The 16,306-nt window shown below is 43.4% G+C and overlaps 1 protein-coding gene across 2 annotated transcripts in view; it reads right to left on the bottom strand.

Moving 5' to 3' along the window:
- LOC139339445 (leucine-rich repeat and immunoglobulin-like domain-containing nogo receptor-interacting protein 3) overlaps positions 1–16,306 on the bottom strand; it is a 31,099-nt gene continuing 14,793 nt past the window's right edge. Inside the window, exons 2-4 of one of the 2 annotated variants that reach the window (XM_070975069.1) lie at positions 3,413–4,022; positions 1,911–2,654; positions 1–1,703 (exon numbers count right to left, since the gene is read on the bottom strand). In XM_070975069.1, the coding sequence (XP_070831170.1) occupies positions 1,134–1,703; positions 1,911–2,654; positions 3,413–3,967 (1,869 nt within the window). In that variant the 5' untranslated portion in view covers positions 3,968–4,022 and the 3' untranslated portion in view covers positions 1–1,133. The remainder of the gene's footprint in view (positions 1,704–1,910; positions 2,655–3,412; positions 4,023–16,306) is intronic. The other variant, XM_070975070.1, reaches the window with a different exon arrangement.

Raw genomic sequence — 16,306 nt, 5'->3', positions numbered from 1 at the left:
ACTTCTTTATTCTCCCTCCCTCCCAGTCCACCCAGCAACCTTCCACTGGCCACAGCCCCAGTCACCCTTGCTCTCTCTTGTGTTGGTTGCTCTGGTTACTATGGCTGCCCGTGTCCGGTGGGCTTGACTTCCTAACCAAACTCTCCGGGCCACAGGCAGCCACGGCAACTCTCGGCCGGTGCGCTCGTCCCAAACTCACACAGCTAACGTTGTCGCAAAATCTCACAAAGAAGAAAACGGCCAAATTGTGTTTCTTTTGTCTGTTTGTCATTTATGTGAATGATCCATCCATCGCTCCTTATCAGATATTGTTATCAGAACATATTTTACATAAGCTTTAGCTCATGAAAGCAAATGTCACAAGATAATGTTAAATGAAGTGTTTGACCCTACAGAACCCTCCTCAGTGTTCAGCCGTGGTCAGAATAGATAGAGGTGGCTGTTATATGTCGTATAGAAAAACATATTCAAACTGTCTTTCAAAGCAATTTGTTTTATTCAGAGGTATGAACTTACAACTTAACGCTCAACTGCATTTCTACATGCATGATTCTTAACAAGGCAGACTTGAGAAGAGAATAGCTACAAATTCTATAAATGGGTGGTAGCCAGGTCTCCCTGCAATACATTCCCTTTAAAATCCCAGACTGCACAGAATACAGTGAAGGGAAATTTAAGTGAAAATTTAAGGAACTTTATTTCATTTTCTTATTAATGTATTGGAGAGACAGGACTACTACTATTCCACAGCTCAATAATCATGCCAATTTCCAAACTTATCCTATAATTCTTGACTCTATTATTCTTATCAAGCTTGGATGATCAGTAGCTCTTTCAGATCTATCAATACTGTAGTGCCTTGCAGTATCTTTCAAACATGCTTTTCACCACACGCTGAATAAAACCACTATGAGACAGAGAAATCAGGGTCGTTTTGTTTTCATTTGCAAATCGAACCAAATCGAGTCATGGCTCCAGTTTTGATGTGGGCACTCAATTTTGAATAGAGCCATAGACGGGAACTTGTGCTTTCGAACTTCTTTGCGAGTCAGTGGCTGTGTGTGTTTGTGTGTGTCAAACACGTTTTTGGGACGTGCTCATGCCTCCCCCGAGGGACCCCTGGCTGCGTTGTTTCATATCATCTTCATGTTGAACTTCCTGGTCCCTCCTGAGGAGCCTCCAGTGGCGGGTTCAGATTTCCGGAAAGAATACTCCACTGTGAAGTTGTTCTTGCGTTGGCCGCGTCCCCGGCTCCACACGAACAACAGCAGGAAACAGAAGAGGACAACCCCCAGGAAGGTGATGCAACCCATTGCTGTGGAGACCAAGATGGTCGTCAGGTCCAAGGTGAATTTGAGGAAAACACGTGTGCTGTTCAGATTTGTGTCGTTGAAGAAGTCGCCGCTGTACAGCGATCGGTTGAGAAAGAAGGCTGAGGCGGCATCGAGCGGCTGGCCACGCACTGTGAGGGTGGCGAAGTAGGTGTCATTGCCTCCGGCATTACTGGCGATGCAGATGTATGTTCCGCTGTCAGTAAGCTGGGCGTAGCGGATCTCCAGGGTGCCACTAGGGAGGACAGTAATACGCCCTGAACTCTTAGCTGTGATCCGTCTGCGCTGTGGGGAAATCCAGACAATAGCAGGTACAGGTTCTCCTTCAGCTCGACACAGAAAACTCACTGGCTGGCCCTCACGAGCAATCACCTGTGGGAGGTGGAGGAAAGGAGTGCATGGACCAATTAATGCAGGAGAGTCAGAAAAACACAGCAGTATATATACACAACAAAATCTGCCAGCATTATAGAATACTTTTTGTGCTTAGAATAATTAAGCATAACCTATGTAATCAAACCATGAGCATTTATTCATTTTTTGCTTGGTATTAAACCTAAATACAATCATCTTCATTACCTGCTGCAGCTTACGGTTGCGTATCTTAGGTTTCTGGCATGTAAAGTGATCGAAGAGTGCAGAATCGGTGAAGGTGCTGAGGCTGACCCCTTGCACCTCCACCGGCCCCGCACACACCGGCACTCTGCCGTCAAAGTTGAGGGTCTTGCGTCTTTGCAGGATCCACAACAGACGGCAGTCACACATCAGGGGGTTCCCATCCACTCTGAGGGTCTCCAGACTGTTGACAGAGTGGAAGGAGCCCTCTTCCAGAGTCTGCAGATCGTTGGAGGAGAAGTTGAGGACCCGGATCTGTCGGAGGCCTCCAAGGGCATGGAGCTCCACTGTCATCAACCCTGTGCTTACCATGATGAGCTCCTTCAGCCTCAGCAGGTCTCTGAAGGCCCAGGGCTCTAATGTGGTGATGGGATTGTAGGACAAGTTGAGGTGGGTGAGGTGCACCAGGTTCTTGAAGGAAGCAGAAGGGACAGAGGTGATGTTGGTGTTGGTAATTGAGAGCCAGTGGAGGTCCAGGCCCTGGAAACTAAGAGGAGAGATATACTCCAGGTATGGCCAATGATCGATGTCCAGACCCCGCAGGTTGGAGAGCTTGCGGAAGTTTTGGTCCTCCAGGGCAATGATGCTGAGGTGACGGAGGCGGAGGGTGACCAGGCTGCGGAGGTAAGACAGCGTCTGGCCGGAGATGGATGTCAGGTTGCAGCGCTCTATTGTGAGATCTTCCAGCCCCAGCAGCCCTGAGAATGCCTGGGAATCAGGAGGATAAAGATATTTAAATCATTAAATAAGATGTGTGGCTGTGACAAAACGGTGGTATTTGACGACCTAGGGATAGAAATGGGTTAGATGAATACATCGTCTTTCTTTGTTAAAGGAATAGTTCAACATTTAAATGTAAGGCTACAGACAGCAGCCGGTCATTAGCTTAACATAAAGACTGGAAATGAAGGGAAACAGCTAAAAAAATTGTCTCCCAGGAGTCTTGTCGTCACGGAGACTTCAGTAAATCACGACACTCAAACAAGAAATAGTCCTGCACATAACCCCAATTTGTCATTTTTGCACATGAGCTTTAGAGCTGTTGGTAGGTGGATTTTGTTACCTTTGAACAGAGCCAGGCTGTTGGCCCTGTTTTCAGTCTTTGTGCCGAGCTTAACTAACCAGCCGCTGGTTTTAACTTCATATTTAGCGTACAAACATGAGAGTGATCAATTCTCTCATCTAACTCTTGGCAAGAAAGGGAATAAGCCTATTTCCTAAAGCATCGAACTACATATTTCTGAGCCAAACAAGGCATTGCTACAGGCACTATGACTGGCAAATAGCTGCTTGGCATTACTGTCTATTTAAAACCACAGAATATATTCCAGTACTATCAATATGAAAGTGTGATCCTCTGGGATCTAATTTCCAAGGAGGATTTTAATAAATAAAGTACATGTTCTTCCATCTAGTCTTTGATTAGTAGCACAGTCATGATACCGAAAAGATGCTGGAGAGCTTACCTTGTGTGATATATAAACCAGGTCATTGTCTCCCACCTCCAGATGTTTCAGATTTCTTAGATCCTGGAAGGTGTAGTCCAATAAAATCACCATCTTGTTCTCGCTTAAGTCCAGGCTGGTCAGATTTCCCAGCTTGGCGAACGCCCCCATGGGCACTAACTTAAGCTGGTTCCCCCTTAACTTCAGCACTTTAAGACTCTGGAGGGTGGCGAAGGCATTGGGCTCTAATGTGGCGATGAGGTTCTCACTGAGGTCCACTTCCTCAAGGCGCGGGTATGGTGCTAGGTCACCTGCTTGCACCCAGCGGAGCCGGTTCTTGCTGAGGTCCAGAAGTTGTGTCTCCGTGGGGATGCCCTCTGGGATATTAGTGAGCCGCCGCCGCTGGCACGACACTGACCTCAGCTGAGCCGAGCACTCGCACCGTGGCGGACAGGCCTGGCTACTTCCTGGCAGCGTCAGGGTTATCATGGCAACCAGAGATGCACCCAGGACCCATCGCCACACCCTCGGCCATGGCACTAAGGCACGCCCACCAGGGCCAGGAGAGCCAATCATGGCCCTGGTCCTCTGACTCCTCGCCTGTCGCAGGCAGGGTCAGTGCACCATACACCTGCAAGACGACACAGAGGAAAGACAGGAAGAATATGAAAGCAAAGAGAGAGGGAAGGAATAGAAAAATATGAGAAGAATGAACAAAGGCAGAGAATCTACTATCATGTCCCAAGCTCATAAAAATTACATCCACACAGCTATAAATTATCTATGTATATCTAAGTTTAAGTAATATCATACAGAAAGCTGTGCAGATTTGAGATGTATCATGACACACCATTAAAATAAAACTGACGCAGACCCCATTACAGGAACATGGATCCGTGTAAGATATTTAAGATCATTTGTCTTTTCACTAATTAATCTATGACTTCAGTTGTGGAACTGGGACAGTCGGAGCGTCTTACTTCAGCTGAATTCATGCATGTTGCATCTCTTCAGCTCTCCTTGCAGCACTGAGACCGTCTGCTCCATTTTGACAAACACAATGAATTTATTATCACCACGCAGAAACACAGACTGCGCTCCTCAACAATCATGCTATGCCTGCAGCCACGCATGCCGGGCATAAGAAATGTCAGGTGTCTGAATCATTCTGCACTTAAGTCATACCATGCGTTTGATCAGGTATGTGCTGATCCATGTATGCGTAGGATGTGGCATTTTGCTGGCTATGAATTAAAAAGAATTTTGGTCCTCCTTGCACGGAGATGAGATGAATCACTCGTGCTTTAACATTCCTTCAGGCAACCTGTCATCTCTCCCACACGCTGTTTTCAACTCAGAGACAGTCAAAGAGCACCTGGCATTAGATCTGGAACACAACTCAGTGTCCATCTAGTTAGCATGAATACTTTTAAACTTTAGGAAAAAGCTACTGAGCTCACGAGTGTGGAAATAGGAAGTTTTTTGCTGTCATGCTAGAAATGCTCACCAGGAACCCCTATATGTTAACTCTTGACTATTTGCTTGGTTGTTTGTTTTCCAGATGAAGTGGAAATGAGAGAGAATATATTATCATCACTGGGGAGTATCATGTTAAAATGCACTCTGATGCTGCCAGTGAAGGGAAGCAGAGCCAAACAGATAAATAATATATGGGTTGGTTTTTGCTTAATGGGCAGTAGTTAGAGGGCTGGTCATAGAGTTAGAAGCACCAAAACTAAACTAAACCAGATTCCCTCTTTGCTGCAAGATTCACCACTCTTCTAGCAAGTTGGATTTAGAAAACAGGCTCTTGAACACCTAATCATATCTGACTGTTTCAATGCGTTGGCATCAATGGGATCAAACAGGATGAAATGGGATTTAAGCTAAATTTAAATGATGGCAGACATAAATTCTTTCAGACATTTTCACACATGATCACTCATACACAAACTGCCATAGAAACCCCTGAGATTGTTTCCCATCTATTAAGCCTCAGGGTAGATAAATCCCACATTTTTTTGACAGGCCTGGAAAGCACTCTGTTAACAGATCTCATATCTGGAGGATCTGGTTGAAATCTGGCACAATTTTCCGTTTCGGTGGGAGACAAAACGCAGGCACAGAGAGGTTGCTGTGCAGACCGCTGCACAAACTGACCCAGTTCTCAGCAGCAACTCAGACTCACACTGTCAACCAGCAACAACTCACCATGACCACAACAACAGAGCAGCAAACCTTAGCGTCTCCGTGGAATAGAGCCCTAGAGAGTAAACACGAGTATACAGATGTTCTGAAATAACGAGCTATTTATACGACGAATTCAAACAAAATTATCATCTGTGTCACCGCACTGCAGAGATAATCTTTGTGGCACTGACATGATGATATTTCTTCTTCTGGCACCTTTTTCTCACAAATGTTCAGGATTTTTAGCAATGTTAAATACTAATGTCACTGTATGGATGGCAACATCAGTCAGTCTGTAGGTCAGCTCTGTCAGTCACTTTGGTCTACACTAAAATATCTTGACAACTATCACATGGATTGCTATTAGATTTTGTTCAGCCATTTATGATCCCCAGAGGATGACTCTTAATTACTTTGGTCATCTCCTGACTTAGGGTTAGGGTTAGTAGCTGTAGCGCCATCAGCAGGTCAAACTCCTCTGCATCAAACATCTATGCAATTGTTCGCACCAAATTTTGTACAGACATTCATGGTACCCAGTCATAACCTGACTTTTCCTCTAGTGGCACCATGAATTTAATTTTTATTGAGATATTCAGAGTGAATAGAGTAAAGAGTGAGGTATCTTGTCAACTATCAAAACTCAAATCAAAATTCTATCAATTCTTATGCCTCTAAAACTAATGACATTGCTACCAGCATCAGCAGTACTTTGTGTTTATTGCTAATTTGCAGATGGTAGCATGCTAACATGCAAAACTAGGATGTTAAACATGCAGCTTAGTATACCTCCTGAACGTCAAAATGCTAGCGTTATCATTTTGAGCATTTTAGCATGCTGACATTAGCATCTAGCTAAACGCACTACTGTGCTGTGTGATGTGCAGCAAACATAGACTCTTCTTGTGATATTGCGAATTTATATAGTGTCTGTTAGCGTGTCAGTGAACGTCCGCCTGGCTCTGATGGATGTAACCTGTCTCCACACCCCCTGTGAGAGTCATCCTACGGGTCAGTGGCAGAGTTGGAACATGAATCAATGAGCTGACATCGTAGAGGCAGACAAACTCTTCACTGCTGGACTCAAGGACAGGCAGGGATTCTTAACACACACACACACACACACACACACACACACACACACACACACACACACACACACACACACACACACACACACACACACTTCTTCAAACACATGGATCCATGGGAGTCTGGGCATCATCCAGTGAGCAGGTGAATAAATACACATCTTTACTTTACTCTCAAGGCAAATACTGGGGATAGCTTTCTACTATTGTTGCAGCAGGCGGCTTTGTCAGTAGCCTGTGTCCTGTGGATCTGACTACTTCCATATTCTGCTCCAACATTAAAGAGCACAGGATCAGTCTTACAGCTAGTTCCTGCACTTCGACAGCCAAACACACATAAAATCACACTAGAAGTCCCCAAATCCCCATTACAAACTCTAAATTAACATTTGCCTGATATTAAGGCAACAGCAGAAGCAAATCAGGACTATCCAGACAGCGAGGAAGGTAGATTCTGCCACAAACCAGCTGTCCAGGGAGAGACGAGGAGAAGAATGGGAGGAAAATCAGCCCAGAAGCTAAAAATAACTAACTTTTAGATACTGGCCTAATGAGCAGATGTTGGGGAACAACATCCCTGTCCAATCACACATACATCATCAGCATGCACAGGCACAACACTGATGACCACGGCCAGATGTCTCAAACACTGGTTCAGGGTACTCTGATTAAAAACACTGTTGCCAAAAAAGATGCTTGCCAAATAGCTGTGGAGGAAAAATAAGGTTGTGGTCACTGTCTGGTGTGTGTTTGTCTGTTTGTGTGGTAGTGTGTCCGACCATAAATAGGTCACCCATCTTGACTGGTAGCCTTTATAAGCCTTTATATTTGGCCAGCAGAGCGTGGATCTCCTCAACCCTAGCATCCCTCCGTCCTAAGCTCTGGCTGGCTTTTTTGCTTTTGCTCTCTCTCACACACACACGCACAGACTCCCCCCAACACACACGCACTCAATAAAAACCTCCCAAAGAGACACAATTTAGCATCAGTGATGTAGAAGCAGTCGAGCAGTCAGCAGGTTATTAGAGAAGCTTTTCGCATTTTATTGTTGCAAACAAACCAAGGTGCAAACTTGACAGATTTTTACTTTTCACAGGAAAGCTGACAGTTTGTACTTTCAATTGCTAAGTAGTTATAAGTCCAATATAAATCTGTGCTTAGTCACTCCATTTTAAGCCCAAGTCAAGCGTGGAGTACAGCTTAGCAGCTCTCTGGTACAGCTGCACTAAAGGGGTGGAGAGACGGGGAATGTAAACCTCAGGAGAGAAGACAACTGTGGTAAATTTGCTCAAAGCAGAGATTTACGATTTCATTAAAGGGTGGAAATTCTCAGTTTGGCCATATGAATCTACAAGAAATACCACCTCAACCAATTTGACATATAAGTTTCTTTTGTGAGCCTGAAAGTCGAGTTTATTTGTGTCTCTGCTAATCAAAGCCTCATAAAGGATTCACAATGCTCACATTGTAAGTAAAAAACAAAAACAACAACGCCCAAACTTAGACTTGCGACGATAACAAAGGAAAACTGTCATCACAACATAATTAGGCAGAACAAAAATGGAAGAAGCCCCGGGTGGAGGCTCACAGAGCAGGATCCCCACAGTGATGAGGCGCACCATGCCTGGAGTGGGAGCACAAAGATAAAATATGAATAAAAAAACTGGAACAGAAAGAAAGAACACTGAAGGAATTACCAGAAGACAAACACTTGGTCAACATGCGCAAAGCCTCGATTGTTTGTCTACATCATGACCATCATCACAGCGACACCCAGAGACACAAGACAATGTGACCATAAGCCATAGCTCCCAATGTTCACAAAGAAAAACAGCTCAGCGGGCTGCAGCGTGAAGGACACTGCAGTTGTTTGCAAAGAGAGACGATACTTATGACGGCGCTCGGTGCCATGCAATCCTACTGTAGCTGCATCCTCTTCCTCTGAGAAGTCTGACTCACAGACGCAACGAGTGTGAACTGATTGAGACTGACAAGCTGCCTGGTTTGACCTTTAGCTGATTAGAGGCAAAAACACAAACCTTCAACTTGACTGCTGCAGTAGTGTTTCAGTGACATATTTCAATAATAATATTAAAAACTAAACTGTAGTAACAAGTCATGCGGTCTCACAGACCTGGATTCTGACTTTGGGGTGAGATCACTTCACTTGAACCAAGTATAGTTTCATCTATAATCATGTGTTGAATGAGAATGTGACAACTATTTATCACCTGAATTATCACCTGTATCTGCAGCTCCACTCGACAGTGGGGAGCGTTGTTGGGATTATTATTGTGGGCTATTATTGCAGCTCATTCTTTAGCTCTCTGGCAACCTCTAAAAATCCACTGTACACCACCAGCTCAGCACCACACAGCAGACAGACACAGTTGGCGACAAACTGGTGAACATAGTGGAACATTTAGCAGGTAAAGAGCCAGATGTTTCCCTCAGGAGTTGGTAGAGACCAAACACAGAGTTGAAAGAGAGTAAATATTGAACTTACATCCACCAGGTGGACACAAACACGACCCCAAATAAAAGCTAATGTTGGTCCATAACTTCTGGGTGTGTAAATAAGCAATTGTTTGTGGCCAAAAAATTAATAAGAAGGTTTAAGAATAAAAGCTATTCAGCAACAGCAAAAGCAGCTCCAGAAGTCTTTCAGTGGTTAAGAGTAGATATCAGATGACTGCAGTTCTGAAACAGTCACGATTTTTGTTTAAGAGGCATTCAAACAGCAAGAATAAAGCTGGCATTTGCTTTGTTCGTTTTTGTCTGCACTTTGGTGCAGCGTGGTAGCCTACTAAAGTCTGCCTATTTTATGAGTGATCTGTTTTTTTTCTTTGTTTCCATTTCAGTAAATATACCATTATTCCAGTCCTATTTAAACCATTACTGATGCTGTATGTTACAAATATGTTTTTGCAGGATAATACATAGCTGAATAAAGTGTAATCATTTTGGAGAATGAATAATGGAGTGGATGAGGGATAAACCCTTGCTTCTGATTGGCTATTCCTGCTCTTTAGTATTCCTTCAGTGGTTTAACTTCTCATCTTGCTGCAGCGATGAAGACGTGTACTCAGGGATCATGTGACATCACTGCTGCGTGTGGTACAGGCGTGATGGGCATCAAACTTTTCAGCCTGGTGCTAAGTTACTGTTTAAAGATGTCTCTGACATTTTGCTGTAAGTTGGAGTAAGTTGATTTATAAATTAGTGTCTCGTCAAAGCATTCTCAATTTAATTCTTAGGAGTTTGGTAATCATGGGTTTCTCTCTCTCTCTCTCTCTCACACACACACACACACACACACACACACACACACACACACACACACACACACACACACACACACACACACACACAGACGCACACACACACTGTGTCAGACAGCAGCTGAGCTGAGGATGCAAGGTAACATATCCACACTGTCAGTCTCAATCCTCTCATACTGTATACTCTTGACACCTTCCTTGAGTCTGCAGCACAGCTACAGGCTTACGGCGCGCACACACACACACAGACACATACACACACAGACACAAACACAACACACACACACACACACACACACACACACACACACACACACACACACACACACACACACACACACACACACACACACACACACACACACTTCATCATCCTTTGGCGAAGCATCACCTCTCTGCTGATGACTGTCTCCTCGTACAGGGGATGATGTTTCACGAATCGAGAGACACTTTCTGACTCACGCAGCCTCCTACTGTACTGTTTCGCCTCTAACCAGGTGATCCCCAAAATACTTCACAGATCTCTGTGATTTTTCTGAGCTGATGTATGTCTGCATCTTTCCTGAGAAGTGCAGCCAAGTAAGGCGCCACCAATACTGAGAGTTAGTTAGCAAAAAGTGGCACAAGCTAAGAAAGCCGAACTCCAGCCCCAGTTCTCTAACTGCATCAAAGTCAGCCAAAACTGAACATCAGCGAGGGATGCAAAGTGCATGAAGAACAATGCCTGACAGCCACAGAGGAAGAAAAGCACAACAAACAAAAGCTAAAACAAGCTAAGATAAAACCCCACAAGGCAAAAAAAATAGACAAAAAAAAAGTATGTGCTGCTTGTTCATTAAGGGGGAGAGAATCTCTTCCAGTCCTCAAATGACTTCCGCAACAAACATCACATCCCGCAAAACAGTTTACTTTCATCAGGCTAAAAATAAGTTTAATGTTGGAGTGACTGTTGAGCAACACACACCATAAAAGTCCCTGCATTCAGACAGGAGCTGTCTGGGCTGGCGTGTGGGCAGACGGTAGACAACGCTAAGTGGATTAGAGGGGAGATGAGCCCAAAAGGTCGTTTCATCTGTGTGTGTGTGTGTGTGTGTGTGTGTGTGTGTGTGTGTGTGTGTGTGTGTGTGTGTGTGTGTGTGTGTGTGTGTGCGTGTGTGTGTGTGTCATGTTTTCACTTTGAACGTCACCAACACTGAGACCTCAGCGAGGGGTGCCGAGCGCAGCAGGGAGCCTGACGGGCAAAATCCCATGACACTGATCGCTTTGGTCTGGATCAGTTTCACTCAGTGCAGTGCAAGTTACTCAAAGTGATTAATCGCAAGCAGCTAATCCATTAAACATAGGGGCAACTAATAAATGAAGATTCATCCAACTATACACAGTACATTATTCTTGTCTCACACTTGAAACGGTGAAAGGGGTTGTCGGCTCTACGCAGGCTTTCTGCAGGGTTCACACAGTTGATACTGACACACTTTGATACAACATAGAAAGCAATTTAATACCTGTTTCACAATCAGCCAAATGAATGTACGATGAAATCATGATGCACCAGTAGAGATATTATGGCTTATATATCATGATGTTTTTCTCAGTACTTCCCATCAGTGTATAGCAATCACTCCTTATTATATAATTTGCTAATTTATTACACCCTTGAGCAGGATAAGTGGTATAAAATGGATGGAGGAATTGAAAATTATGTACTAAATTAAGTTCACCTGAGTTTTTGCTTAAATTAACGTTTGCCCATTATGAGGCAATGAACAAAAACACTCAATAATGCTTTATAATGAACACTGGGTATGGATCTTTTTTTAAATTTTTGTCTGTGAGGCACTTTGAGCTGCATGTTTGTATGAGAGGTGTTAAAGAAACTGAGTCAAGCTGAGTCTTTGGCCTTTGAAATTTTGTCACCAAATACTCAGTCACTGGAATTAAAGTGGCACATGCATCCGCTGATTGTCTATCACTATATCAGATCTGCATCAAACTAACATAAAAACATTTTTGATTATTGAGGCAACAAATTATGCAGACTGTGTGTAAAAATAGCCTGTCTTGAGTCAGATGTGCATTGTTAAGGCACCTTTAACCTTTAGTTCACTGTAATAACTAAAGGACTCCATGCACATGTGCTACGAAATAGTAAATGGACTGTATTTACATATAGAGCTTTTCTGCTCTGACTGCCTCTCAAAGAGCTTTTACAACACATCTACATTCACCCATTCACACAACTAATTGAACGATGGTGGTTAAGCCACCTGCTCATTAATTATTCACACACACTCACACACTGATGGCACAGCATTGGGAGCAATTTGGGGTTCAGTATCTTGCCGAAGGATACTTTGACATGTAGACTGCAGAGCTGCCGCCACAGCTGCCCGAAAAAAGAAATGTGAAATAAATCTAATTTGCTGACAATAACGTGTCAATCGACGAACACAAAGTTGATATTTGTGACTCAGAGAACAAACTTGAAAACAAGAATTTGGATCAGTTGTGAGACTCAAGCGTTAACTCTCTGATTGGTTTCAAATGTCTCTGTGCTCTGGACTGTTTCACTGTCTGACGTACACTTGGTTGGCATCCAGATTAAGCTCTTCTCAGCATTCCTACTGAGCGTGTAAGACATTGCATCAAATGTGCCACTGAGAACATGCACATTATGAAAGATACAATATTTTTACTTCACTCCTTTGATGTCTTGTGTTAGTTTGCTCCTTCCTTGATTTTGCTCCCACTCAAGACTGGCTTTGTTATTTTCCTCTCAGTTATAATGAGCAAAAGTGCTGTGCAGTCCAGAACATCAAATCCATGACAAACACCAGCTTGTGTGTGTGTGTGTGTGTGTGTGTGTGTGTGTGTGTGTGTGTGTGTGTGTGTGTGTGGGCATGCTTCAATCCTCTGAAGTGATTGTATCTGCACATGAGCCTTTTTCTGCTGTAATTATTTTCTCTGTGCTCACTGCAAAAGAGACCAGAAACAGTATCTCTGTGAATGCTTCACTAAACCATTTACCTGTGGAAACAACGGATCATCTATTCTGATTCTGTCTAGTCAGTCAGATTACAGTAATAACTGACAATTGTCAAAAATGAAAATTGGGAGAGAGTACTCCCAATTACAAAACCAAGCAGTAGATTGTTCTCAGTGTCTCAGCTTTCACGGCGTCTTCATGTGAAATCCCCTGTGCATGTAAACCTATGCACACTCTCTCTTTCTCCATCTGTCTTTGTTTCCTCTTTTTCTTTCTGGGTGTAATCTGACATCTGACGAGAGTCCTGTGTTTGACAGTTGTGATGAATATACACAGCGGGATGGTGGGATTAAAGGAAAACAAAACCCCGCAGCATCCAGTGAATCACTTCAAACGTTGTTTGTTCTCTTCAAAAGTAGAACAAACATCTGAATTTATCTATAACCCTGTTGTGTCCTGTGTGTTTCCTGATTTAGACAATCTTGTATTACTGACCCTTCTGGAACACACACTGAGGGCGACTGATATGAGACATGACATAAAGTCATGTTTTATGGTTGAAATGACTGTCCTTAGTGCACAAACCTTTTAAATAATATTATCATCAACCTGCTGTATATCGTATTGGGATGTACCACTTTGGTCAAATCCTGCATTCTCCACGTTAAAAAAAAATCTTCACATGAACTTTTAATATGAAGTGATTTGAGTTGATTAATATTACATCAATTGAAGAAAGTAAGATCTGCATATATATTAACTGATATCTAAAGAACAAGTAAGACTGACAGTCTACAGCCATGCTAGCGGCTCTGTGAGGCTGTACTAGCTGAATGCTAACATCATCATAGGCTAACATACAGTGACCACGCTAAAATGATCATACAGTTTTGGGCAGATACAAGTTTTGACCTAATCATGGCCCTAAGGAAAAAGAAAGGAATCACATGGGGGTCGTAGATGTCTGTGTTTTTTCCATCCAACAGATGCCGAGACATTTCCCTAAAAATCACAAATGTGACCCTATCAAGAGAGGAAAAGTCAGAGGATCAGCAAAGTCACAAGGATTCAAACTCTGGGCACTACGAATATTCATTATAAATTTCATGGAATTCCACCTGATCGTTGTTTCAGTCTGAATCAAAGTGGTGAAAAAAAAGTCAGTATCTCAAACGATGCATTTTCATTGGCTGAATACTAGATGCCTCGATTTGGATATTAGATGTCCCTTTTCAGTAGACAGGAGGTCTAAGGGGGTTACTCTGGTCATCTAAACTCAGAAATGCACTATTTTGAAAACAAAGAGCATTTCAGTCAGCACTCACATTTAGTGAACATGGATCCTTTTGTTTTACTCGAAGGCCTGGCACATTTAATTAGCGGTAGCTTTTCTGATGATTCTCACACCCTGCAGTGTTTTGACCTGCTTTTCTCTGGCTCAAACCTGAGCACATGGCTACACATACTGAGAGCACAGACACGCAGGAACACACACACACACACACACACACACACACACACACACACACACACACACACACACACACACACACACACACACACACACACACACACACACACAGGCAGATGCATATAGTGTAATAAACAAACAACAGAGGACAGCCCCGGGAATCCAGCTTATTAGATAGGTAACCTTGCCTGCAACCATATGGTCTCTGCTCAGGTATTAAGTCGACTCTCTCAGACTCAGTCGTAGTAAAGTCACATGCATTTCAACCATGTGACATCACACTTTCCCTTCCAACGCCCAGTGAGGTCATGTGATCTGGAGGTTCAGGGGTTAATGTAAATCTCCAGCGCAGTGGTCGTTTCGGCTGCATGGCAGACATTAGTGAAATGCCAGGGCTAAAAGAGGAACAGGTTGGTTTACATCCCAACAAAAGTCACCCACACATTATCACTAAACTTAGGTCTGTTCCAACTAAACATATATTCACTTACGTCACAGGCAGCTCTGACTCGCATACGCACTCAGACATTCCCAGACAAGCGTTTGGACGTGTCCTGAAGACTGAATCAGAAAACTTTATTGTCCACGATGGAAATGTATCTCCGACGTGAACGGCAAGTAAGTAAAGTACAATAATTGGTCCCTAATTGAGAGATTTTCCTCGCTTACACATTTTTACCTTGTTCATCTGCATTCAGCAGTTGTGGCAGTGTCACTACAAGTCTGGTCCTGTTATCCAGGATGGGACTTTGCCTCATTAGTGAGCAGGTTGGAGCTGCTACAGAGTCTCATGCTAAAAAATGTACAAATCACCTTTTCTTCTCGGTGCAAATCCGAGCAGAGTTGCTGTGATATATTGAAATGGCACGTGTGATACGGTGCTATACAGTAAGTGCATCATAATATTTTTTCAGGACTGATGGAGAGCTCGCTCTGCAGATCAGAGGTTTGGGCACATGCCAGCTGGTAGGCAGATAGAAGACTTACAAGTCATTAAGTCTGGTACGTGCACTACTGAAGCTACACAAAGCTCACAAATAGTGCTTGTGTGTGCACGCGAATAAGCCTGTGTTTACATGGCTTTTTATTAGTGTATTGAGGAAAAGCATTTAGTGTGGCAATTGTTTATCCTGGGGTGTAATTAACCAGCAAGTGCAGAGCTTATTATACTATTAGCCAGGGTGCAAGTGAGAGAGGAAGAGTTAAGAATAGCAGGGAGATAAAAATCATTTAATCAAACTTGACCTGTCTCTGAGAAAAAGACTTTCACACATGGAGACACCAATCACTTTGAGCGACACACAGTATGACAAGTGACTGAACAGCCTTGAATTAGTCGTGCCCTTTGGGGATCTGTGGCCTTATTACTGCCGTGGACTGAAATGACTCATTAATTATCTCACACATGCCTCCAAAAAGCTTGGTCATGGCCATGAGCTGTATTTGATGGTATTTCCTCATATTTGCAAAATATTTATGTGTTACTTCTGCATGTCGGTGCAGTATTGTTCAGACCGTCCTGTTAAATGAGGTCTCACATGTTGCCAGTGACCACAAATTTCTCCTTCATGCAAACAGGAGACTCTGTCATCACAATTCTGATTACCGGGCTTTAGAGGGGATATGAAGGGAGTTCATTTCTGGTGTCATTTCCTTTCTAAAGGCTAATGACTTTGCAGATAACAAAATGGTGGGGGTAATCCCAAGGGTTGGTCATTGGGAAGTGAAATCACGTCTTCTTCTCAGCGCCAACGGAGCAGCCGCATATTGTGATGATAGCTGGGCGATTGCTGCGAAGGAAAACATTTCCCTGGAGACGTCCAACCTGAAAGGAAACAGCCCCTTTTTCACCCTGTACAGCTTAACGTGTGTGTGTATGTGTGCATGTTTGCGAGT

The sequence above is a fragment of the Chaetodon trifascialis genome, chromosome 11 (genome assembly GCF_039877785.1).
Source record: "Chaetodon trifascialis isolate fChaTrf1 chromosome 11, fChaTrf1.hap1, whole genome shotgun sequence".
NCBI lineage: Eukaryota > Metazoa > Chordata > Actinopteri > Chaetodontiformes > Chaetodontidae > Chaetodon > Chaetodon trifascialis.
This window is presented reverse-complemented; position numbering and strand designations above follow the sequence as displayed.